Here is a 27,469-nt window from a genome sequence, read left to right as displayed (position 1 = left end):
CATTTTGGGAGGTTAAGGCTGCCATAGACAGTGACTCCTCTGACAGATCTCAACAAAATAAACTGGAAACCTGTCAAGGATTCACCATCCTGGATGCCATTAAGAAAATTCATGATTCATGGGAAGAGGTCAAAATATCAGCATCAATCATAGTCTTGTTGGAATGATGACTGAGGGGTTCAAGACTTCAGTGGAGGAAGGAGCTGCAGATGTGGTAGTAACAGCAAGGAAAGAAGAAGTGGAGCCTGAAGACATGACTGAACTGCTGCAAACTGTGATAAAACTTTAACAGCTGGGAGTTGCTTTTTATGGACGCGCAAAGAAAGTGGTTTAAGATGGAATCTACACCTGGTGAAGAGACTGTGAAGACTGTTCAAATGACAACAGAGGATTTAGAATATGACATAAACTCAGCTGATAAAGCAGTGGCAGGGTCCGAGAGGACTAACTCCAATTTTGAAAGTTCTAACTGTGGATAAAATGCTGTCCAAAAGCACGGCATGCTCCAGAGAAACTGTTGCTGAAAGGAAGAGTTGATTGACGCAGAAACGTCACCGCTGCCTTTTAAGGACGTGCCACAGCCCCCGAACCCTCAGCGACCACCGCCCTGCCCGCCAGCAGCCACAACACTGGATGCAAGGGCCCAGAGCAAAAAGACGGCACCTGCCAGAGGATGGTCGGCAGTGTTTAGCATAAAGGATTTTTACTTATGGTATGTATTTTGTTTTTAGACATAATGCTATTTAACTTAATAGCCTACAGAATAGTGTGGGCTAACTACACTAACTCTTATGCGCACTGGGAAACCAACAAATCCAGGTGACTGGCGTTGCTGCGATATGCACTTTACTGCGGAGGCCTGGAACTGAACGTGCACTCTCTCTGGGGTGTTCCGACACAGTCCAACCCTTACAATTAAAATGTAAGAAACCAGTAGGAATTCCCTCAATACAACTCTCATGATTACTTTTCAAAATATGTGGTCTCTTTCAGTTTGTGTACATTTTTCAAAAAATAATCACTGAGTGCTTGCTCTACCACTGAGAGGAAGCTCCTGAAGAGCAAGGACCATGTATGTGCTCATACTCCCAGAACACACAGAGTCATGTGGAGCAAAGAGGCACTGAACCCGAGATGCCACGGTGAGCACAGGGCTTGCCTGGAGAGGCTCACGCACAGTGCTGAAGGACAGCGACTGAGTAACAGCCAGTTCACTACCTGACTTCACTAAGGCACCCCTCCTTAGTTTAAATATGAACAATACCATCCAAAGGGGAGATTCTGAAAAAGAAAGAAAGAAAAGGGTTTCTAAAGTAACTTACTTGCTGACTTCCTTATACTGGGCTATCTCTTCAATATAAAGAAGGTCATGCAACCGTGACTGATAGTTGGTCTTGGTCAATGATTTGTCTAAAACGGACTGGGTAAACAGCTGGTCAGCAGAGAGAGGAATTTGGTATCTGATAAGAAGGCTCTTCTCCAAATCAGTAGTTTCATTAGGTTCAAAATCTACAATAGTCTTAGAAGAAGAATCCCAACGTTTAGCTGTAGTTACTAGCTGTTGTTTTGCATGCATCAGGTACTCAAGATCTAAATGGAAACAAAAAACACATTTATAAAGGAACACAACATTAAAATTCTCAAGTAATACATTATGCATTTTGGTATGAGAATTTTATATGCTAGAGCTAAAGTTCTTAAAAATGAAACAGTACAAAACCCCATTTGACAGTATTTTTTCAACATCAGAAATCTTTTTTTTGGTCTAGATTAACAAAATAACATAAATTGGAATACATGTAAAAAATATTCTTCTCTACCTCAGGCTGGGACACACCAGAAATAGTTATTAACATTTTAAAAATACAGAGCAGAATTTAGAATTTAACTCTTCAGTCAAGAGAAATCTGATCTGCAGAAAGAAAGTATGGTAAATCTTTCATAACACAAATTTTTATTAGGTGATAATCACTTTTCTCCTCCTACCAGCAATACCTGCCCCATTATAGAAAAAGATTAGAAAACTGTGAGAGGTTAAATCTTGTGTGGTAAAGCACAGTGAAACCCTCTGAAAATCAATCTACAACAAGCAAAAACCTTTTGTGTCTTTTTCCCACATTAAACTGCACATTAAATCATGGTACAATGTACTATTCAAATGCCATTTCAGAAAAATCCAGTTTAGCCTCAGTTAAATTGCACGGTGACTAGGGCACAATGTCAAAATGAACGGCTGTTCGAGGTCACCAGCTCTAGGGAGAATGCGGCACAGGGAAAAATGCGTCGCAACATAACTCGGAGCCTGTCAGGCTCCCTGTGTGTGTGCGTCTCAGCCTTCTGCTGGGTGGGACACAGACACCTTCACTGTGAAACCTGACCAACTCACTGGGCTAAGACCCAGTTTTTATATAATATAATGGGAAAGATGGTCTTGCAACTTATTAAAATTTCAGGAAGAAATAATAACAAATTTAAACAGAGATTAGTCTCCAAAGTACAAAGTTAACCTGTGCTATCTATGAAATGACAGCAGACTGTGTAATTGTCTTGTCTTGCTTAGTGAGAGCTTTTACTATATTAAAATGCTATATATAAATTATAAACATGTAAGTATAATCCTCCTCCAAGAGAAATTTCTCAATATTAGAAAATAGTTCATCCTAATTATCTTTAAAGATTAAAATGGAAAAGTCCTAATTTCTAGTCTTTGTTCCTTGAAAAGGAACCAAGTATTCTTATTCACCAAACAGTTATATAAACACTAGTATAACCATCAAGATACAAAGATGGTCTTCTCATCGAAATTTTGCATTTTAAAAATACTCTGGAAGAGACAATGATGGTCAGTGTTTGCAATAGCCTCAAAAGCAAAAGTTTCATAAAGTAAACTAACTGCATTTCATCCTAAATCACTCTAATATTGGGCCTTTCCTACTCATTCATTAGAGCACAGCTATAAAGGATATTTAAATTATACAAATGCCAACATTCCTAAAACAAGACTATTCCATGTCACTAAAGATCAAATACTATTAACCAAATAGCAATAATGTACTTACTTTTCTTCCTTAATTCAAAAGTCAAAAGGAGAAATACAAATGGTACAGTGATAACCCAAATAACCAGCCCTCAAAAAAAAAACAAAACTAAACTCTGCGTAGTACTGAACAATATATAATAAAAGGATGTGTATTCTTTTGGCATAGGGAAATTATACTTCATAAATTTTAAATAAGGAATGGATTCAGACTATGCCTACATCAATATTATATTCCCATTCTTTAAAAAGTCACTATTCTTCATATTTAAGTAACTAGGATAAAAACAAAACTAAAATGGTACAACTTTCCTCTAAAAAAAACTTTTTGTATTACCTATTTAATATATAAAGCAAATTATACAGAAAATCATTCTACCCTGGGCTAAAAGTATTCAGGCTTTTTGGTAAAAGTGCCGTGAGAAATAGTATTTGTTTTTCTCATTTTATCTATTTAGTGCCATGATTTTATGAAATTTTTAAAATGAGTATCTTCAGCAGGAAGCACAAGAATTTCAAAACAAATCCAAAACAATGTTAACTTTTATTCCCTCTTTTTACTAAATGTAAATACAATACAGAAGAGAGGAGAACTAGGGAAGCAGAAAGAACAATCTTGAGAAAATCCTTGCATGCCGGCATCAGATAAAGTCTACAAACTATGGATCTCGGCCATTAACTCAGGTGTCCAATATGAGCCGGGCCAGCGACTACTGAGGAATCTCCTGCAAGAACCACTTCTGTTTCCCTAGTCATGTTGGTCTTAAAACAAAATTCTGCCTCTAGTCCTCTCAGCAGTAAAAAGCTTCTTTAAATTAAACTTTTTAATTTCCATTTAACGACCTTTAAAGGCCATTAGGTCCTAAGAGCTCCTCTTCAAACAGAGGAAGAAGCTGAGGCTCCCCCTGGGGACGCTGGACACACCCACTCTTGGGGCTCACTTCATCCCATGTGCACACACACGCACACCTGCCAACATCTAACCCAGATGTGTGCAGCACCCAGGGTGGCCTGAACCAGTTCATTCTCGATAATTAAGTACTTTTCTTCAATCTGCTGCTGCTGCTGCGCTTCAGGCGTGTCCGACTCTGTGCGACCCCACAGACGGCAGTCCACCAGGCTCCGCCGTCCCTGGGATTCTCCAGGCAAGAACACTGAAGTGGGTTGCCATTTCCTTCTCCAATGCATGAAAAGTGAAGAGTGAAAGTGAAGTCACTCAGTCATGTCCGACTCTATGCGACCCCATGGACTGCAGCCTACCAGGCTCCTCCGTCCATGGGATTTTCCAGGCAAGAGTACTGGAGTGGGTTGCCATTGCCTTCTCCGTTTCTTCAATCTAGATCAGGCTAGAAAAAAAAAAGCAATTCTGGGAAGATGAAACGTGAACAGGTTAGAATCAATATTCATAAAATCACTTAGGAAGAGTTTAATGCTGCCTTATTAACCAACTTCTATAATAATACATCTGAAATCCTGACAAATTATAAACCTATGGAACTTGTTACCCTGAGATATGATGGGTAGAAGCTACATAAGTATTTTAAGAGAAATTCATAAGAAAAACTTAAAGATAGTTAGAACATACCTAATTTCCTGAAGATAACATAAGGGAAGAACTGCTACTATGAAAAACAGAATTCCAGGCTGGAGTCAACCAGTGGGACACAAGATTTGCTACCCAACTTTCCTCACCCCTCTGATTACTGTGAACAGCAAATGCTCTCATTTCAGCCGTATAATTACTATTCTAATAAAGTATCCAAAGGGTTGGTCCGTTTTCTCTTGAAGTATATAGTAACAGCAGACTTGCAAAATTATCCTTAACAAAACCTGGACAGTGGGTAAGATAAGAAGTAAGGAGGAAAAAATCCAGTGTTCTTTGCACTCAGCACAAGGGGTGAAGAGGTATGCCATAAATGCATGTTAAACGTGGAATTTATTAAAAACTAGTATATTTATCTATCCATCTATCTATCTAAAAAGAATGAGATGAAATGATTCCTAATTCCAGAACCGGACACAACACTCTTCGTTAGAAAACATCGGGGTCTGTGGCTTTAATAAAACAAAATCCCAAAGGAAACCCACACTAGGATTTCAGCTATCCTTTCCAACATCATTCCTTTCACTAAGACAGCTACACAGAGGTAAGATGAACATCTCTTAGCTTATCCATGTTGTCTGTTCTCTTAATGAGGCTAATGAAAAGTTAAAACAGTGGAGTAACAACACAGGAGCACCTCACACTTTTTACATGCTTCTACTCAGTTGAATTTAGTATTTATTGACAATTAAACTATTTTGAAATCTATTTTTCTATTAATTTTCCTATAATTTTAAATTTTAAAATTTATTTTTAATTATTTTTAATTTAAATTTTTAAAATCTATTTTTCTATTAAATTTCCTATAATTTTCTATTATATATTTATATATGTATAATTATGTGTGTGTGTGTATATTATACATATAAACATGTCTTTAATTTACCAACAACTTTGACAGCTGGAGATAATTTTTAAGACATACTAACTTTTAATGCTAATGTTAACATATATTGCTAGACTGAAAGTAATGAATAATATCAAGTTTTCAAATTTAAATATAAGAATTAATTTCCAACATACAGCTTCCAGATATTCAAAGCAGAATTCCAAATCAATTTTGTTAAGCAAAAATCTTCCATTACTTAAAGTTGAGGTATAATGTGTATAAAACAGTTTGTGTTCTAAGCAAGGGGAAATGTCACTAACTTTCTTTTTCTGTAAAAGTCCTTTTTCACAAATTTGTGAGAAGCACATTTTTAACCAGTCCCCTCCACAAATTTTTTTTAATTCATATGGGGCTTCCCTGGTGGCTCAGCAGTAAAGAATCCACCTGCAATGCAGAAGATGTGGGTTCAATCCCTGAGTCAGGAAGATCCCCTGGAAAAGGAAATGGCCACCCACTCCAGGATTCATGCCTGGGAAATCCCCCGGACAGAGGAGCCTGGGGGGCTACAGTCCACAGGATCTCAGAGTCAGACACGACTTAGTGACTAAACCACCACCAAATCCAACCAAGAGCCAAAGAAATGTAGACTAACATGCCCTTACCTTATCCAGCTGGATCTTGGCATAAAATTTAAGTTGAGGCAGTAATAGACAATTTACACAGTAATTCATCTCCACAGGTGCCTACATATTGAAACCAGGACCTCTTCCCAAGACTACGAAGCAGATCCTAGTAAAGGCACCTTGGTCTCCTTTATACTAGTGAAATCAACTTATGAAAGCTGGTATTTAGGACCCTTCTTCCACAGGTGATGTACTAATATGAACAAAGTTAACTGGACCGTCAGTAGAACATGGAAATAGACACTGTAGGCGTATTCACAATTACCATTAAAATTATATTCTGCCCAAATTAATGCTGAAAGGTTTTACTGTGCTGAATAAAATCAACCAATGAAGTTGGCAGACCAAAAAGAGACCTGATCACCTACTCATACCAGTCTGGGGAACCTCAAAGCAAGCTTTGCCTGATGACTGTATAAAGTGACTAGGGTATAATGCAAACATTCTAATTCCATCACACAGTAAATGAGTCAAAGAACTTGGGACCTTTTTCCTTACTATTCCCTCCCTATCCATGGAATATTTAGGGGCCAATACGTATCTTTTAATGTTGTTATAGTGCCTTTTAATACATAGTATCAGGGGGAAAAAGTCTAAATATTACCTTCTGTAGAAGCTGCATCAATCATTACTCTTTGCATGAGTACTGGTTCCAATCCAAAGTCGAAAACTATGGTTTGGCGAAAAGTTCCAAATATTTCTGTGTTAAATGCTATCCCGACTTTATACACGTAATGATCTAATCCATTTGGGGCCATCTTCCCTCCTATCCATTCTTGACAGTTTTCTGGGACTTCTTGTGATACCTGGGTAGTACTATCTCCGGCAGATATTGCAATGATACTAAAATGAGGACGATGAGCATCATAAAGCAATGCTACACGACACAGCATTCTTGCAGGCTACAAGGAAGTTAAAATAATTCATTGAGTACAAGGGGTTGAAAAATCCAGGTGTAATTGGGCTCTTCAATGAAAATATTTCCATAAGGGACTTTTACTTTCCCATGCTTCTAAGATACTATATTAAAAATACAAATTGTACTCATAAGCCATTTAAGAAAAAAAATCAAAATGGTTAAAAAAAATCATTTGTTAAAATGATATATTTATGATGTCAATTATATCTCAATAAGGTTGCCATTTCCAAAAAACGATATATTCACACTACATTTCTAGCCTCCCTGCTTTCTGCGATACATTCATCTTTCACTGTGTCAAACGCTTTCACCCTGTACCACCATCACCTCCAATTTTCCATCCCTTGGCCTCAAGTAAAAAGTCTTCACAGGACAGCAGTTACTTCTGAAAGCACTTCATCGGGTTCATGGCTGAAGCCAAATGTTCCCAGACTTTTCATCCCAAGATGCAGATGGTACAGTGGAGGAAACATTACAAAAAAGTACACAAAACTTCCACTGCACATATTAACAGAAATTGTTTACTTTGCTTCATTCTTAAACTTTAAACATTATAATTCAAGATAGGAAGCACTGCAGAAAATGCCTCAAATAAAAAATCTGTTATCACAGAATTTGTGATTTCACAAAATCAAAAATAAAAACAAGTTGTTGTTTCAATAGTTTAGAACTGCCAGATTAAACAATTCAACTTTTAAATACTTAACTACAAGCCATGAACCCCATCCTACGTTTCAAGTTTGGAAGACAACATGTCAAATATATCTTCATCAAATAAATAAATAAGCAAGTATCTCAGTATCTACAAAGATTTTATCTCAAAAATCTCAAAAAATATATATATATAACCTTGATGATCAAAATACAGAAATACACTTTATTATAATATAGAACCTACATAATTTTCAATGCTCTTTCAATATACAGATTTAAAGGTCCAATAAAACTCTAAGAAAATGGAAAGCAATTCACATTTCTTAATTATCACAAAACTCATACCTTACAGGTGAGAGCAAAGGTCCAGGTCTGGTGGGACTTTTTGGTGTTGACGGTGACGGACAGACCGGGGTCATGCTCCACCTTCACTCCTTCCACACGCTCACTGAGCTGGAAACAGAGAGCAAGGTCCATTATGCTCGCATTCCTAAGAACACAGACGCTTTGGCATGGTAAATAATGTCAACGGTAAAGATGCTGATAGAACTGTTTACAAAGCAAGGTACTTTATACATTAATTCTCAGTTATTTTTATAAGTACCAAATAAAATAAAGCTAAACTAAGAGACATAAGAAAACTAACAATAACAACAACAACAAAATGGCAGTAAAAACTCCCTGAATGAAGACAAGTTAATATAATTCCTGCAAGTCTCCAAACAAATGGCTTAGTTCTGCTCTTTATTTTAGTAAATGGGTCTACTTTTGCTACCAAAACACTTTATCAAGAATCAAGTGTTTCATAGAGGATAGGGATATAAACCAAAACACAGCATGAAATAAAGTCAAGATTCAAACAAGGTCACTGTTTAAAACAAACAAACAAAAAAAATGCAGTTTATTTTCCTCACCACTTTCTCAGGAGATAATGAATTCATCCACTTTTCTATCAAGGTTTCCATGTAACTGCCTGAGAGCTGTTTATTCTCATTTTGCTGTTTCAATTTTATCAACCGTGAAGCATATCTTTTCTGCCATTCTGCTAGTTCTTCCTGGGAATGTGCTGAAGTACACTGCGCACCATACCTACAGATTCCTTGCTCTAAAAATCTAAGTAGAATAGGAAAGACTGTTTTATCATATACTTTGTTGGACCATTTAAAAGATAAACTTCCAGCATTTGCCCTCCGTCTCTTCAATAACAAAAACAAAACTTCATCTCCTGAAAGGGTTTGTTCATCACAGAGGAGGAAGAAGAGGTTAGAGAACATTCACAACAGTTAATAAAGCAGCAACCCCTCTCCCACCAACATGCACTGACCTCTTTCTCTGGAATAAGGGGTGACAAAGCAGAACATATTCATAACCATCCCCACCCACAAAAATGGGCATTGAAAAGGTAGGTTCCTTCGTGATAAAACAACTCTCTTAGACAATTCCTCCTAGAGCAGTTTCTCTAAAGCAACACTGACATCGAGTGGATTAGTTTGTCAAGCACAGGTATACCCTACTTCCCAAACTGAAAGGACCTACAGAAAATTTTCCACATCCTAGGAATTTTGTTCTGGAAAAAAATAAAATATGTCACTGAATTAACATTTCAAGACTTCTATGTTTCACCTTCAAATGTAATCCCTTCACTCTTCTCTACATTACTATTACCTATATTTCATCGAAAATACTGGACTATATTAATTTGCTTTAAGTTTTAAATAAATTAAGAATAGAAGTTTTATATAAGAATCTTAATTATTTCAATAGATTAAGTTCTTCAATGGGTAAATTCACAAATGTCCATTTTAAAGGATATATAGTTAATGATTTCTCAACATTTATGACTCAGAAAATTCAACTGACAATTCGATGGTCAAAACAGATAAAAACGCAAGACTGATCAGTAACTTTAAGTCTAAAATACTCTATGAAATAAGAGATCCAGCCAGTTTTTAAACAATTGAAACATTACAAAATTAATGAAAGATCTTCTGAGAGGAAAAAAATGAAAATCAAGTTATAAATAGCAAAAGGGTTAAAAAGGATGCTATGTTTTAGATAATTTTTCAATTGGAAAAATATGGACAATACGAAATACAAAATGAACCATCAAGTGGCTCATCCTACTTGAAAAGACAAGTGTGTTTAAAGCTTTTTTTTGATGATACACAAAGTATTTGAACTTAAAGTATGCCATTAAGTTCTCATATGCTTCATATAAGACATTTAAAATCATGCATTTTTTTTCTCTTTAGTATATCTTAATGAGCCAAATATTTGTTTTCCTATTGCTTTAAATTATTTCCCTAAAAATGGAAGGCTTGATACTCTATCTGGACTACAAAATTTCTTATATGTCCTTTGCATCAGACTGTGTCCTACCTCTCCGCCACCAGAATCTTCAAATTTACCTCTCAGTTTCTTTATTTCTACTATAAAATCAAAACTACATATCAAATTTCCTTCATTATCAAAAGTAATCTAGGGTAATTAGAACTTGTATCTAAAAAACCACTAGTCACTAGTTCTTATAAAAAGAACCTTCTGATGTGACTTTAATAATTCTTTCTACCTTAACATATAATCACTAAATTTTGAAAGGTTAGCCCTTCAAATATAAACTACTCATAAATTCTACATAAGATTATGTGAAGGTAATAGATTTTCTTTTCTCTTAGAAAAGTTATCAAAATAATTCAACATTTATCTATTTTATGCTCTATTTCAGTTTATATAAGGTAACTTCAGTTTAAATCATCATAATTTAGGTTAGGCAAATTTCACATAAACAAGAGACCAGTAATTAAGTCATATTATTCCAACTGGTATGACAAAAGTCTTTAACAATTTCCATTTAGATCATTGTTCTTTATAATTAAAAGAAGGATCATCAATATGGTTTTGATTTTTGTTATTTAATGATAATGACCATTATGGCTTCTGTTTCAAACTGAAAATAAACCATTTTACTCAATCATTATACTTCTTCCTTCACTTCCTTTATCTTCTTTAAATTTGAATTATTTTCAAAAAGTGAAGGAAAATTAACTATCCTTTGAATAAAGATATGTCATTGGTTTAAAAAAAAAATTCACGTTACCTTTTACACAAAGTATATTCCTCGCTGCTTGTGATTCCCCTAGGTGGTGGGCGGAAATGCCAACCATTACAAGATCCTAGAGAGTAATCAGGATATAGTCTTATCATTTGAGGCTTGCTGATAATTCTGATATTTAATGTGTAAGAAATACTATTAACCCTCCATACACATCATCTCAGATGATGTAAAATGAACATGACATGCTTGTCTCTACCAAAAAAAGTAATTCACCAATCAAATGGATTAAATCAGTCAGCCACATGAAACTTAGAAATCACTGAAGGAGCAGTCACACAACCGCTAAAACAAGTCAGTGACCCTTACTCTATCCCAGCAACTGGTGGACATACTCCAAGTGCAGTCTCTCCCCTGGCACCTAAAGGGGGATGTGTTGGCATGCTTGTCACGTCTTAGGTATGAGTTACATCTCTATTAGGAACTACTTCCAGAATCAGAAAATTATGGTCTCCTGGGAAGAGGAAATTTTGTAGAACAAATTCCAGTCCTGTATATGGAATACGTTCCACATTACCATCCATGTTTCTTAGGGGGTGTCTGACACGTGTCATTGCATAAAGTAATCCTTTTTTAACAAAGTTCATAAAGGTGAATTCTGAGATAGGAGCTAAAAATAACACGTGTTTACTTCTGAATACAGTGAATTTTGATGCATTCAGATAAAAGGTTCCAAATAATCCAAGGGAAACAAAGTGTCCAAGAAAAAAGGCTGGAGCCATCAAGGCTCACCAGCAGCAAGCCTCAAGGACCTTGAGGCCATTTCCTGCCTCCTCACAAGTCACTGTGCCCAGCCCACACCGCCTGACAAAATACATTGAGCCAGACTGCGCTTAAAGCTATGAGTCATCCCTTTACTGTATGTGTGACTGGGAAATTACTGAACCTTAACAAACATCAGTTTCACCACCTATCAAAAAGATGGAGAAAGGCTCTAAGAACTCAGTACTCGTTTTGTGAAAGCCACTGACCGGCAGACGTCACTGAGCAAACACTCAGTGAGTGCTGGCCTCTCGCCACCGTCCTCTGCGAAGAGGAGAGGAGCCCATGGACCTTACTACCGGCAAGACAATTTCCAAAAAGTAGTAACTGCACCAGCATGTGACGGAGCGTGAGAAAGGAGAAAAGATCTCCCTCCACAGATTGCTAAGAATGAGGTTTTAATTTAGAACTACATATATGGTGGAAAAGAGATGCAACAGATGACTTCTGCAATTACCTCCCACCTCCATTCCTCTATTATTCTATGAATAGGGGTTAGGGAAAAAATTGCTTTCATCCACACTTCTTAAATGAAATTTTTATATTCTCTTCTATGCTTCCACTAACCTGTACTATAACTCAGAAATTTCCTCCCATTAATCAACAAGAAGCAATGCCCAAATGTAATTATAGCTACAGAAGTTGCACAGTTTAGTACTTACCCTCCTCTAAGTCTTCCACATGATATCCAGAGAGGACGTTACTAGTTGCTGTCTGCAATTTTTCAAATGAAAGAAATTTTTATATAAGAAATAACTAGCTGATTTGAATTAAACTTGGAAAATTTCAACATTTTAAAAAGCTTGAGATGGAATATTTAGAAACTTAATAAACACTAATACTGCAAGTGGTATTTTTTGCTCTTTGCTCTATGGTTCCATATTTAAATATGGAAAAGAAGTAATTGTGTGGCCCTCATTAAGGAAACTGATAAAAACTCCCTACATAAAAATTACCTGTGGGCAAAAGCAGTCTCAGTCCCCAGCCCTGAGCCCCAGGGAGCAGCACCCTCCCCTGTTGTGTGCATGGCTCTCTCTTCTAACATCTGGAGCAGGGCCAGTTGGGGCGGCATCACCCCCATCCCCACCCCACCTCCATCGAGTCCAGTACCACTGCTCACTGCCTGAGATCAGCCGTTCTCCCACAGCAGAGGCTGTGGCTGAGGACCCACTCACTCTGATTTCCTCTAATGCAGACAAGTCCTCCATCTGCCCCTTTGGCTTTTACTTTACTCTAAGTAAGCTCCGTCTAGTCAAGGCTACGGTTTTTCCTGTGGTCATGTAGGGATGTGAGAGTTGGACTGTGAAGAAGGCTGAGCACCGAAGAATTGATGCTTTTGAACTGTGTCCAACCAGTCCATTCTGAAGGAGATCAGCCCTGGGATTTCTTTGGAAGGAGTGATGCTAAAGCTGAAACTCCAGTACTTTGGCCACCTCATGCGAAGAGTTGACTCATTGGAAAAGACTCTGATGCTGGGAGGGATTGGGGGCAAGAGGAGAAGGGGACGACAGAGGATGAGATGGCTGGATGGCATCACTGACTCGATGGACGTGAGTCTGAGTGAACTCCGTGAGTTGGTGATGGACAGAGAGGCCTGACATGCTGCGATTCATGGGGTCGCAAAGAGTCGGACATGACTGAGTGACTGAACTGAACTGAAGTAAGCTTCACATCCCCAATTTCAACTGAGTGCCAGCTGAAGCATTTTCACTTAACGACTCTATAGCATTTTACCTGCTGGGTTCCTGTCAGCCACATACAGATCCACTGTTAACAGCCTACAACTAACTGCCTGTCTGCATTCCTATGCCTCAGAGCATCTGGCACATAATGGATGCCCAGTAAATCTGGATGGCTGGATGGATGGGTGGATGGAAGGGTGGGTAGATGGGTGGCTGGCTGGATGGGTGGGTAGATGCGTGGGTGGCTGGATGGCTGGATGGAAGGGTGGGTGGGTGGGTGGGTGGATGGGTAACTACCCAAGTGCTTCAAACTGTAGTATGTCTAAAATAAAATTCATCAACTTTAATTTCAAATCTCATCATCCTTCAGTGCTCCTTGTCTCACGTTAATGGATTCACCTTCCCCAAAAAGAGCCAGACTGAAATCCTGAAAGACATCTTTAACCCTCCCTTTTCTGTCCTGCTCTGAAAAGTCAAAGTGAAGTCGCTCTTTTGTGTCCGATTCTCTGGGACCCCATGGACTGTAGACTACCAGGCTCCTCTGTCCAAAGGATTTTCCAGGCAACAGTCCTGGAGTGGATTGCCATTTCCTTCTCCAGGGGATCTTCCCAACTCAGGGATTGAACCCGGGTCTCCCGCATTGTAGACAGACGCTTTACTGTCTGAGCCAGCAGGGAAGTCCTGTTCTGCTCTGAGTAGTCTCCAAATCTTGCCCAGCAAGGTCCAGAATGTCTCTCACGTGTATCTCACACTCGACCCCACTGCCAGTGCCCTGTAAGCACCTCATCCTACTTGTCTCATCTGCCCCGAAGCCGACTGATGGCCAATTTAGTAGCAAGGCACTTTTGGGTCTGCCCTCAGCTGCCTCCATCCTTTAACTACAATTCTCACGCTCTAGCCTCCCTGGTTTCCCACAGGGTGTCTATCTCCCCTCTCCCTGCTTGTTCTTCTGGTACAGCACTTACTGACCACAGGCAGCCCTGTGGGTACATTAGCTATGCACATCTTGGGTTGGCCCTTCAGACTGTTTTCCATGGCTCTCTCAGCTTTCCAAAACCCACAGACCCGTGAACAGCACAACACTCAGTAAATGCCGAACTGAATCACAAGGAGGAAACAGTACCCCAGGACGAAATTTGGAATGTTTTGTATCATAGAAAGAATGTCATAAATGCTAATTGGATATAACTGAAGCAATATCACCGTAATTTACATGTTACTGATTAAATTGGACCCTTTTGAGGCTGGGCTGGAACTAAACCAGGAAAAAGCTTTCTGATTCTCAAACTACTTACTAAATAGTTTTTGAAGACAACTCAATATTTTTCGTAAAATGAGGACCAAGTTTAAGACTATGTAGAAGCTAGCAAATAAATCAGGACATAATTATTCACATTATAAGACTCTATACCCACCAAAAATATCTATTAAACAATCCTTTAACATTCTATAAGCAAGATCTAAATGGTACAGTCCCACACTAGCCCTTAAAATATGATTCCAATTACACAGAATTTATAAATGTAAGAGCTAAAAATTCACTTCAAGTATGAATTGAAAGTATCTCCTCTAAAAAAATTTATCAAAATAAATATACCAAATATGCAAGAAAAAATGGAGGAAGATGTTTGAGTGATGAAATAAAGCTTAAAGCATTGGTAACTGCTAAAAGGGAAAGACACACGGTATATTTGTGAGTCTGCGTCTACAACAACCTGCAGTGGCAGGAGATGTCTGCGCCGACACCGTTGCTCTCAGCGTGGAGCGGGGGAGGAGGGGAGGGGTGCTGGTGGACTGCCCACCCTCATCAGAAGAGCTGGTAAGAATAAGGAAATTGGCCACTGTGGCCTTTAGGTTCCAACGTATTGTACTTTTGAAAACACCCTTTTTATATGCTCAGACCCCAAGACAGAAAGGCAACATCAATAAGGTCTTTACTGAGACCTTCAGGGAAAGCAGACACATTTCACATTGCTAGAATTCTTATAATCTTATAATCAAATATTGATTTGGTATTGAAATTTCTCTGAAGAATATGTATTGTCTCTCTGTTTTCATTAGTCAGTCTTTAGTTTCATGTCTTTATTCTAATCCACTAGCACTTACAGGTTAAATATCAGCTCAGCCCAATCTTTAAAATAACAAATTGTTGCTATGTTTAAGTATATCAAGTGTAATTATAAATAAGAGTAACACTGTCTGTTAGCTTTTTCTAGATGGATTTTTTTTTTTAGTACCAGTTCACTAACCAAAAATACTACTACTCTGGTTACACAGAAATTATAAACAAAACTTAAGTCACTTATTCCAAAAGTACGGTAACAAAATGAGAGTCAAATAATATTTGTAACCTTATATAGAACAGGATTATAAATATCAAAAGTAAAACTTTGCATATATTTGTGTATGATTATCAGATGTAAAGCTGCTAATTCAATTAAGGTAATAAGAGAGAAGAACAAGGCCAAGAATCTTAAAACGAAAATCTTATTTTATGTTTTCATTTTAAAAGTCTAAAACACTTATAATTGTCTTATTTTACTTCTTAGAAATTAAAAAGACTACATAAATACCAGAGGGAAATGGCTCTGAAGTTAGAGCTTATTGATTTTCAGTTAATTCATAATAAGACTAAGAAAATAATATATTTTAAAAGCCTATTGAATTGTAGCAAAACAGTACCTTTATGCAGCTTATGTACCTCATGATGACTGTCTTCTTTGCATACTTATTTGTTGCTATGAACTACAATGCATTATGAGATTTGAAGTGTGAATGTAACCTACAGGAGGAGGTCAAGGTTTACACCTGGGTGCTCTTCTCACCCTTTCGGCCTGATGGGAACGCCCTTCACCTCACTCTCCAGGACACAGCACTTTATTAATTCTCAACTGAGCTTAAGTGTCTCATCCCCTCACTACCATTACAGTTATTTTTCCATCACAGAAAGCTCATCCCATGTACCTCAATGTGAATTACACCTATACCTGTGTTTAATTAATTAATTTATTGTCTATTTCCTCCCCAAGACTTTAACCTCTCCAAGGACAAGGACCACAAGTATCTTGTTCAGGGCTGTATCCACAGCACCAAGCATAATACCTAGCATATAGTAGGCACCAGTTTTTAAATAAATAAGCCAGTCAGTCAGTCAGTTTACATGGATTTCCATTTATGATAAAAGCTGACAAAAACAGCTATTTTTAAAATAAGACAAAAAATAAAATGAGACAGCTAAGTAAAAATACATTTACATGACTGTATGAGGAACAGAAATTTGAGACTTACAAGTCCATGGGCCTTTTACATGCCCTGCTGTCCCTGGCCTTCAACTCATCACCAGAGCATATTTTTGTTCACCATTTACCCTGTTACACATTATTTCCATCACCTAAACTCATTCCGTAAAAACATCACAGACTTTTATTAGTTACTTAGAAAATATTTTCTAATAGCCAGATGTAGTTAAAAACCAAAATTTCCCAATCACCTCTCCATTTATTGGACAGAGACAGCTAAAAAGAATTAGGGACAAAACAGGCACCTAGCGAGGAAGCAAAGCCCCTAGGATGGGAGCGAGCCTGGCCACAGAAAGGCTAACAGCTTCCCTACCCACTGGTAAAGCCTCTGATGCCCAGTGACCACCCACATCTTAATACCGAACATGTGCCATTCAGAATAAGTCAAACTCTGCCCAAAGAGATCGGCTGAAATAGTCTTACCTCTGTTTCTTTGAGAAGTGTTTTTAGCCTTGTCAAATCTTTTGTTACCATCCCATTCTGAAAGGGCAAATGAAAAAGGAAGAAACCAAGCAGCATATTAGTTTTTTACTCTGAACTTGACTCTTTGGCTATTTCTAAGGTTTACCCATAAAAAGAAAACTAATGCTATGCTCCTCTCCTATCCTCATTACTATTAGAGGTGATAATAAAGCCAACCCTCTATGTGGGAAGTTAAAAAGATGAACTGGACAAAACATACAGTATGCCCTAAAACACTGTATTCATCCTGTAAGAATTTAAGATTAATTCAATAACATTAACAATGAGTATCACTCAAAGTAGGATTAAAAAAAAAAACTTCAACTTTTTAAAACTCCTTTTCCTAAACCAAACAGGTGAACTCGGTTACTTATGATTTAGATTCACATACGATGACCACACTACTAAAGACGGTTCATTAAAGCTGCTGAAGGAAAGCATAAAACATGAGCTCTTGAGAAATTCAAATTTCACTTGAGATTTGAAGCAAATTCCTTAATTTTTAATTTAAAAATCCAACAGGTAAAACAGTGTAATATGCTCAATTTAAATAGAAAAGATCCTTAAAGATAGAATTATCTAAATAATAAAGAAGAGAAATATTCTTTATCACCTATTTAGAACTAAATACCCATACAAGACTCTTGAGAGTCCCTGGGACTGCAAGGAGATCCAACCAGTCCATCCTAAAGGAGATCAGTTCTGAGTGTTCATGGGAAGGACTGATGTTGAAGCTGAAACTCCAATACTTCGGTCACCTCATGGGAAGAGTTGACTCATTGGAAAAGACTCTGATGCTGGGAGGGATCGGGGGCAGGAGGAGAAGGAGACAACAGAGGATGAGATGGTTGGATGGCATCACCAACTCGATGGACATGAGTTTGGGTAAACTCCAGGAGTTGGTGATGGACAGGGAGGCCTGGTGTGCTGCAGTCCACAGGGGTTGCAAAGAGTCAGACATGACTGAGCGACTGAACTGACCCAAACAATTTTGCTATAATTAATAAGATACCTTAGCTTTTATGTTCATTTGTTAAGATGGTGAAATAAAAAGATACTATTAAACCAACTAAACAATTTACTGCACAATAATTCCTTAGAAAATAACTAAATTAGCCTCCGAGATAGGTCATTATATTACTCTCAACAATATACAAAGTACTTTCCTGATTTCCTTCTTTTTCACCAGATATATATTTATTTGCAGTGAGAACACAACTTTGCTCCAGGTTTCCACAGTTTATGATAATTCAGAAGTATAGAGAACTCAGGCTGTATAACAAAGTATACATATGTTGTTTTTTTACTTTCACCATCTTTCATTATGACTCAAAAAGTATCAGTTTTGTAACAGTTACCAACTGGTGAAAAAAAGTCATAACATATCTTTTCCTCCAATTTCTATAGATTGCCAACTCTAAAGTTCAAAAAAGGAAGTCTTTCCATTAAGTCATCCGAAAACAAATAGACAAAAACTCTAGACAATTTAATAGCGCATACAAAAATTTATCCCAAGGTCTGAATAGAACGAGATAACTTCATCAGAGCAGCCATGAATATGAACACCATCAGAAAGAAAAGTAATTATTACTTAGTTTAGATAAATTTAAGCACTTTATACAATAAATGACTAAATTTAAGAAACCTATAAGATCATATATCCACAGAAGCATTTTAAAACTCAAAAATACCTTCAGGCTCTGTTAAATTATACCTTTAAAGAAAATCAGTTATTCTATAGTTTCAAAGCTTTAAAAATTATCTCTTAATCACAAACGACATTAATACAAGAATCCAATGCTTAAATATGAGTATGTTGAAAAGAAGTAAGTAGCTACTCATAAACTTTGATTTCTGACAGAACCTACAGGACGCAGGTAATACACCTAAGAAGTCCAAGGGGTGAACACATTTTTGGACATTCAAATCTAGAACCAGTCAACATACCAGGGACTCTCCTGTCAGTGACTTGGCAAGAATGTGGGATACAGGCTGGAGCTTTCCTTTAAGCTGCATGCAGCAAAGCACTGCCTGAAAGGCGCCATCTCCCTTGGCCAGTCCTTCTCCCAGCACTGTCATGAAAGAAAAGCCATCATTAACCATGTGACATTCAAAACACATTTTTCTTAATTTTATTATTAGCACACTATCCTAGGCATGGCTTCTTTTTTTTAATTGGACTATGGTTACTTTACTCCGCTGTGTCAGTTTCTACTCTACAGCGAAGTAAACCAGCCATACATCAGCATACATCCGCTGTTTTGGATTTCCTTTCCATTCAGGTCACCACAGAACACCCAGTAGTTTCCTGCGCTGTAGAGCAGGTTCTCGTTAGTTATCTGCTTTATACATAGTAGTGTATATGTCAAATTCCACTCTTCCAATTCATCCTCTCCGTTTCCCTCCTGGTATCCATTACATTTGTTTTCTACATCTGTGCCTTTATTTCTGTTTTGCAATAAGATCATTTTTACCATTTTTCTATATTCCACAAATATGTGTTAACATGTATTTTTCTCTTTCTGACTTACTTCACTCTGTATTGACAGACACTAGGTCCATCCACATCTCTACAAATGACATGGTTTTCTTCCTTTTTATGGCTGAATAATATTTCATTTTTAGAACTAACACCCCCAAAAGATGTACTTTTCATTATAGGGGACTGGAATGCAAAAGTAGGATGTCAAGAAACACCTGGGGTAACAGGCAAATTTGGCTTTGGAATATGGAATGAAGCAGGGCAAAGGCTAACAGAGTTCTGCCAAGAGAACGCACTGGTCATAGCAAACACCCTCTTCCAACAACACAAGAGAAGACTCTACACATGGACATCACCAGATGGTCAACACCGAAATCAGATTGATTACATTCTTTGCAGCCAAAGATGGAGAAGCTCTATACAGTCAGCAAAAACAAGACCGGGAGCTGACTGTGGCTCAGATCATGAACTCCTTATTGCCAAATTCAGACTCAAATTGAAGAAAGTAGGGAAAACCACTAGACCATTCAGGTATGACCTGAATCAAATTCCTTATGATTATACAGTAGAAGTCAGAAATAGATTTAAGGGACTAGATCTGATAGATAGAGTGCCTGATGAACTATGGATGGAGGTTCGTGACATTGTACAGGAGACAGGGATCAAGACCATCCCCATGGAAAAGAAATGCAAAAAAGCAAAATGGCTGTCTGGGGAGGCCTTACAAATAGCCTTTTCTCTTCTTTTCTCTGTGAAAAGAAGAGAAGTGAAAAGCAAAGGAGAAAAGGAAAGATATAAGCATCTGAACGCAGAGTTCCAAAGAATAGCGAGAAGAGATAAGAAAGCCTTCCTCAGCGATCAATGAAAAGAAATAGAGGAAAACAACAGAATGGGAAAGACTAGAGATCTCTTCAAGAAAATCAGAGATACCAAGGGAACATTTCATGTAAAGATGGGCTCGATGAAGGACAGAAATGGTATGGACCTAACAGAAGTAGAAGATATTAAGAAGAGGTGGCAAGAATACACAGAAGAACTGTACAAAAAAGATCTTCACGACCCAGATAATCATGATGGTGTGATCACCGACCTAGAGCCAGACATCCTGGAATGTGAAGTCAACTGGGCCTTAGAAAGCATCACTACGAACAAAGCTAGTGGAGATGATGGAATTCCAGTTGAGCTATTTCAAATCCTGGAAGATGATGCTGTGAAAAGTGCTGCATTCAATATGCCAGCAAATTTGGAAAACTCAGCAGTGGCCACAGGACTGGAAAAGGTCAGTTTTCATTCCAAGCCCAAAGAAAGGCAATGCCAAAGAATGCTCAAACTACCCCACAATTGCACTCATCTCACACGCTAGTAAAGTAATACTTAAAATCCTCCAAGCCAGGCTTCAGTAATACGTGAACTGTGAACTTCCAGATGTTCAAGCTGGATTTAGAAAAGGCAGAGGAACCAGAGATCAAATTGCCAACATCTGCTGGATCATGGAAAAAGCAAAAGAGCTCCAGAAAAACATCTATTTCTGCTTTATTGACTATGCCAAAGCCTTGGACTGTGTGGATCACAATAAACTGTGGAAAATTCTGAAAGAGATGGGAATACCAGACCACCTGACCTGTCCCTTGAGAAACCTATATGCAGGTCAGGAAGCAACAGTTAGAAACTGGACATGGAACAACAGACTGGTTCCAAATAGGAAAAGGAGTACGTCAAGGCTATATATTGTCACCCTGCTTATTTAACTTATATGCAGAGTACATCATGAGAAATGTTGGCTGGAAGAAGCACCAGCTGGAATCAAGACTGCCGGGAGAAATATCAATAACCTCAGATATGCAGATGACACCACCCTTATGGCAGAAAGTGAAGAGGAACTAAAAAGCCTCTTGATGAAAGTAAAAGAAGAGAGTGAAAAAGTTGGCTTAAAGCTCAACATTCAGAAAACGAAGATCATGGCATCTGGTCCCATCACTTCATGGGAAACAGATGGGCAAACAGTGGAAACAGTGTCAGACTTTATTTTTGGGGGCTCCAAAATCACTGCAGGTGGTGACTGCAGCCATGAAATTAAAAGACGCTTACTCCTTGGAAGGAAAGTTATGACCAACCTAGATAGCATATTCAAAAGCAGAGACATTATTTTGCCAACAAAGGTCCGTCTAGTCAAGGCTATGGTTTTTCCTGTGGTCATGTATGGATGTGAGAGTTGGACTGTGAAGAAGACTGAGCGCCGAAGAATTGATGCTTCTGAACTGTGGTGTTGGAGAAGACTCTTGAGAGTCCCTTGGACTGCAAGGAGATCCAACCAGTCCATTCTAAAGGAGATCAGTCCTGGGTGTTCTTTGGAAGGACTGATGCTGAGGCTGAAACTCCAATACTTTGGTCACCTCATGGGAAGAGTTGACTCATTGGAAAAGACTCTGATGCTGGGAGGGATTGGGGGCAGGAGGAGAAGGGGACGACAGAGGATGAGATGGTTGGATGGCATCACCGACTCGATGGACGTGAGTTTGGATGAACTTCAGGAGTTGGTGATGGACAGGGAGGCCTGGTGTGCTGTGATTCATGGGGTCACAAAGAGTCGGACACGACTGAAGAACTGAACTGAACTGAACTGAATATTTCATTTGTGGGCTTCCTTCATAGCTCAGTGGTAAAGAACTTGCCTGCCAATACAGGAGATACAGATTTGATCCCTGGTTTGGGAAGCTCTCCTGGAGAAGGAAATGGCAACCCACTCCATTATTCTTGCTGGGAAATCCCATGGACAGAGAAGCCTGGCAAGCTATAGTCTATGGGACTGCAAAGAGTCGGGACACAACCTGGCAGCTAAACAACAAATATTCCACTGTAACATGTACCACATGTCCATGCCTCTGTTGGTTTATGTTGCTTCCATGTCCCGGCTACTGTAAACAGAGCTGAAATAAACACTGGGGTTCATGTAATATTTGAATTATGCTTTTCACTGGCCATATGCTCAACAGGGGGCATATGCTCCGTCATATGGCCATTCTGCTTTTAGTTTTTAAGGAACCTCATACTGTTCTTCATAGTGGCTGCACCAACTTACATTCCCACCAACAGTGTAAGAGGGTTCCCTTTTCTCCATGCTCTCTCCAGCATTTATTGTTTGTAAATTTTTTGATGGTGGCCATTCAGACCTGTGTGAGGTGATACCTCATTGCAGTTTTTATTTGCATTTCTCTAAAAATTAGTGGTCTTGAGCATCTTTTCAGGTATTTGTTGGCAGTCTGTATGTCTTCTCTGAGAAATGTGTATTTAGGTCTTATAGCCATTTTTTTATTGGGTTGCTTTCTTTCTAAGAATTTGTCCATTTCTTCCAGGTTTTCCATTTTATTGGCATATACTTGCTTGTAGTAGTCTTTATGATCCTTCTTTATTTCTGTGGTGTCAGTTGTAACTTTTTCTTTTTCATTTCTAACTTTATTGAGTGCTCCCCCCTTTTTTCATAATGAGTCTGGCTAAAGGTTTATGCATTTTGTTAATCTTTCTCAAAAAAAATCAGCTTTTAGATTCACTGATCATTTCTATTGTTTTTTTGGTTTCTATTTCTTTTATTTCTGCTCTGATTTTTATGATTTCTTTTCTTCCACTAACTTTGGGGGGTTTTTTTGTTGTTGACTCTAGTTGCTTTAGGTGTAGGTTAGGTTGTTTATCTGAAATTGCTTGTTTCTTGGGGTAGGATTGTATTGCCATAAACTTCCCTCTTAGAACTGCTTTTGCTGTATCCCATAGATTCTAGGTCATCATATTTTCATTCTCTTTTGTTTCTGGATATTTTTTTATTTCTACTTGGATTTCTTCACTGATCTCTTGGTTATGAAGTAGCATACTGTGTAGCATCCATGTGTTTCCATTTTTTACAATTTTTCTTCCTATAATCGATTCCTAATCTCATAGTATTGTGGTCAGAGAAGATACCTGATATGATTTCAAGTTTCTTAAATTTACCAAGGTTTCATTTGTGACCCAAGATGTGCTCTATCCTGGAGAATGTTCCATGTGCACTTGAGAAGAAAGTATATTCTGATGTTTTAGGATGGATGTTTTAGTATGTTTATACTATAAATATCAATTAAATCTATTTGATCCAACGGGCCATTTAAGGCCTGTATTTATTAATTTTCAGTGTGGAAAATCTGCCCATTGGTGTAAGAGGAGTGCTGAAGTCCCCACCTATTACTGTGTTACTTCAATTTCTTCTTTTATGACTTAGCATTTACCTTTTGTATTGAGATGCTCCTATGTTGGCTCCATAAATATGTACAAAAATTGTTGTATCTTCTTCAATTGATTCCCTTGATCATTATGTAGTGTCCTTCCTTATCCCTTGTTGTTGTTCAGCCGCTCAGTCATGTTCAACTCTTTTCAGCCCAATAGACAGCAGCACACCAGCCTTCCCTGTCCTTTACTGTCTCCCAGAGTTGGCTCAAACTCATGTCCTCTGAGTCAGAGATGCCATCATCTCTGTTACCCCTTCTTCTCCTGCCCTCAATCTTTCCCAGCATCAGGGTCTTTTCCAATGAGTCAGCTCTTCGCATCAGGTGGCCAAAGTATGGAAACTTCAGCTTCAGCATCAGTCCTTCCAATGAACATTCAGCGTTGATTTTCTTTAGGACTGACTAGTTTGATCGCCTTGCTGTCCAAGGGACTCTAAAGAGTCTTCTCCAGCACCACAGTTTGAAAGCATCAATTCTTCAGCACTCAGCCTTCTTTATGGTGCAACATTCATGCATGACTGTTAGAAAAGCCGTATCTTTGACTATACAGACCTTTGTTGGCAGTGATGTCTGCTTTTTAATACACTGTCTAGGCTTGTCATAGCTTTTCTTCTAAGGAGCAAGCATCTTATAATTTCATGGCTGCAGTCACAATCCATAGTGATTTTGCAGCCCAAGAAAATAAAGTCTACCCCTGTTTCCATTTTTTCCCCATCTATTTGCCATGAAGTGATGGGACAAGATGCCATGATCTTATTTTTTTGAATGCTGAGTTTCACTATATTGAATCAGTTTTACTAAAAACTGATTTTTGCAACTGCAACTGATTTGAAAGTTGTAGTCTCTATATTCAAGAAGGTTTTGTTCAATTACTTTTAGTTTAGACCAACCTGCTCTTACTCCATCCATGTTACAGATCACTCATGTTCTCAACTGACAATTCCAATACATGAGTAACATATCCTTGAGAATGTCTTGAGCACCTCAGAAAATTCCACAGTAAGCCCACATCTCCCTCAGATCTTACTGTTCCTTAAACTATTCAAATATGACCTTTGGCAAGTCATTTTGTCTCTCTGGCCCTCAGCATGGTCATCTGTAGAACTGAAACATGAAAACTGTGTTGCAAGAATCAAATGATAGAATGCCAGGAAAATGTTTTAAAGAAAAACAACAGTTCTGCCAAGGTCTGGATCATTCACATTCTCTAAGCCTGCTTCCTTCCCTATAAAATGGAGGTGACAATAGCTACCTAATAAGGTTGTGGTAAAGATTAACTATATGAAATATCTAGCACAATCTCCTCATAAGAGTTCCCTAGATGTTACCTAACCCTCTAAAAATTATAAAATAGTATTGAAAACTTGAGGAAACATCTGAGCTCCTTTTGAGTAACTGGGATATTAAGAAACTAGTTATCAAGAGCTGAGGAATGTTTCAGGGAAATGAAAAAAAAATTTAAGAATATTTCAGTCTCAGATGATTATGTCACTTTGTTTAAAAAGTATTAAACAACATATTTTACAAACACTTTTCAAAGGTCTTTGGTTTTGTACAAAGTATTAGCTGAATTTTATTTTACAGAAGTTCTGCCATTCTATTGGTGTTTGAATGTCTCCATATTATTCTTTTCCTTTTCCTCTCTCTAAACGTTTCAGACAAGAAAACTACTCATGTATTTTCTTCTAATTGTTGTCTTTAAGTGCAGTTCAGTTTATGTCTTGTAGGATCCCACAGGAAGAACTGTGGCAAAGAAACAGTCAACTATTATAGGTAAAAAGCTACCCTGCTATTGCGTCATATGATAAAATCAAATTGCAATGTTGTCACTCTGGTACTGTATTATCTTTAACATTTCGAAAAAGCCTGAAAGCATACAAAGTATGGCCTGCTGCTGCTGCTGCTGCTAAGTCGCTTCAGTCGTGTCCGACTCTGTGCGACCCCATAGACGGCAGCCCACCAGGCTCCCCCGTCCCTGGGATTCTCCAGGCAAGAACACTGGAGTGGGTTGCCATTTCCTTCTCCAATGCATGAAAGTGAAGAGTGAAAGTGAAGTCACTCAGTCGTGTCCGACTCTTAGTGACCCCATGGACTGCAGCCTACCAGGCTCCTCTGTCCATGGGATTTTCCAGGCAAGAGTACTGGAGTGGGGTGCCATTGCCTTCTCCGGAAGTATGGCCTAGTGTACAATAAAATTTGCCTCAGTTATTGAACCTGCCAAACATAATCTAATCTTGGGCAACTGTAAAAAAGTTATGTTTCCTTACAAATAAATTCTCTCCCCACCAGCTATCTGTGGAACTTTGTGAGCACAGAACTCCTTCCTGCACCTTAGCTGTGATGCGAAATTCAAGGCTCTATCCCTTTTTATTCTTAAGTTTTTGTAAGATTTGCTAAGACCTAAAATATCTCTTACTTGGAATGTTCTGGACCAGAAAATGAGTAATATTAAAGGAGTATTCATTCAACTGAGCTTCCCTGGTAGCTCAGCTGGTAAAGAATCCACCTGCAATGTAGGAGAACCTGGTTCGATTCCTGGGTTGAAAAGATCCTCTGGAGAAGGAATAGGTACCCACTCCAGTATTCTTGGGCTTCCCTGGTGGCTCAGATAGTAAAGAATCTGCCTGCAGTGCAGGAGACCTGGGTTCAATCCCTGATGGGAAGATCCCCTGGAGGAGGGCATGGCAACCCACTCCAATATTTTTGCCTGGAGAATGCCATGGACAGAGGAGCCTGGGAGGCTGCAGTCTATGGGGTCACAAAGAGTTGGACACGACTGAATGACTCAGCACACACGCATGCATCACTCAACTGCTTCGACCAAAACAGCCTCTGTAAGGTAGCCCCTGGCTACCAAAAAGAGAGGGTAAACAATTAAAATATAATTCCCCTTGCCTGTAAAGTATTGCCTGCCATGAGTAAGATCACTTAAAACAAGTTTAAAGTTCAGTAAATGCTGAGTACTAGTCTGTATTTTTTCAGTAACATGATCATTTTACATTATTTCTCTTATCAAGTCCTTAGTTATTTCTAAAATCTTGTACTGAAGACCATAGCCTAATCAAGGTGGTATTTTTCCAATATTCTCAAAAGAAAATTTTAAATTAGCACTAAACTAAATCTTTGAGTCATTAACAAAATGAACTGACTCACCACTTGGATATAATCACGTTCTCTGAACCAACACATCAGGAACTAAATCAAAACTAAAAATGATGGGGTGGGGGGGTGGGGTGGTGGGAGGCTCAAGAGGAAGGGGATATATATACTTATGGCTGATTCATGTTATTGTATGGCAGAAATGAACACAACACTGTAAAGCAATTTTCCTCCAATTTAAAATAAATTTTAAATAAATAAAAATAGATCCATTTAATGAATACATTAAAAATTTGTAATTTATAAATAAATTCCTTCTTAAATATCAGCCATTTAATCTCTGGCCATAAACTTGTAGCTGAATATATCCTAGGGATGGGGGAGGAGTATATAAACAGATTCCAAATGGTAGAAGACTTAAGTCACCTCAAAATGTACATTTATAACAAGTATCAGAAAACATGACATAAATCAAAATAACAGTTCTGTGGCAGGTCTCTCACCAGTGTCCATGTTACCAGTTTGTTTTTTTTTCCACTATCCTTCTCCTGTCTCTACCCTTCTTGCCCTTGCTCTCTCTTTTCTTCCAATTGTAA

General features: G+C 38.2%; 1 protein-coding gene across 6 annotated transcripts in view; it reads right to left on the bottom strand.

The window, feature by feature from the left end:
• The window catches only part of HELZ (helicase with zinc finger), a 151,022-nt gene that overhangs the window by 91,034 nt on the left and 32,519 nt on the right, over positions 1 to 27,469 (bottom strand). For all 6 annotated transcript variants that reach the window (XM_055574942.1, XM_055574939.1, XM_055574941.1 and 3 more), the window contains 8 exons: positions 18,990 to 19,114; positions 17,004 to 17,060; positions 12,262 to 12,313; positions 10,823 to 10,898; positions 8,640 to 8,838; positions 8,071 to 8,178; positions 6,757 to 7,054; positions 1,323 to 1,590 (listed from right to left, as the gene is read on the bottom strand). In XM_055574942.1, coding sequence (XP_055430917.1) covers positions 1,323 to 1,590; positions 6,757 to 7,054; positions 8,071 to 8,178; positions 8,640 to 8,838; positions 10,823 to 10,898; positions 12,262 to 12,313; positions 17,004 to 17,060; positions 18,990 to 19,114 — 1,183 coding nt within the window. The remainder of the gene's footprint in view (positions 1 to 1,322; positions 1,591 to 6,756; positions 7,055 to 8,070; positions 8,179 to 8,639; positions 8,839 to 10,822; positions 10,899 to 12,261; positions 12,314 to 17,003; positions 17,061 to 18,989; positions 19,115 to 27,469) is intronic.

Source organism: Bubalus kerabau, chromosome 4 (assembly GCF_029407905.1).
Source record: "Bubalus kerabau isolate K-KA32 ecotype Philippines breed swamp buffalo chromosome 4, PCC_UOA_SB_1v2, whole genome shotgun sequence".
In the NCBI taxonomy this organism is placed as follows: Eukaryota; Metazoa; Chordata; class Mammalia; order Artiodactyla; family Bovidae; genus Bubalus; species Bubalus kerabau.
Note: the sequence above shows the minus strand (reverse complement) of the source record. Positions and strands in the feature narration are given on the sequence as shown.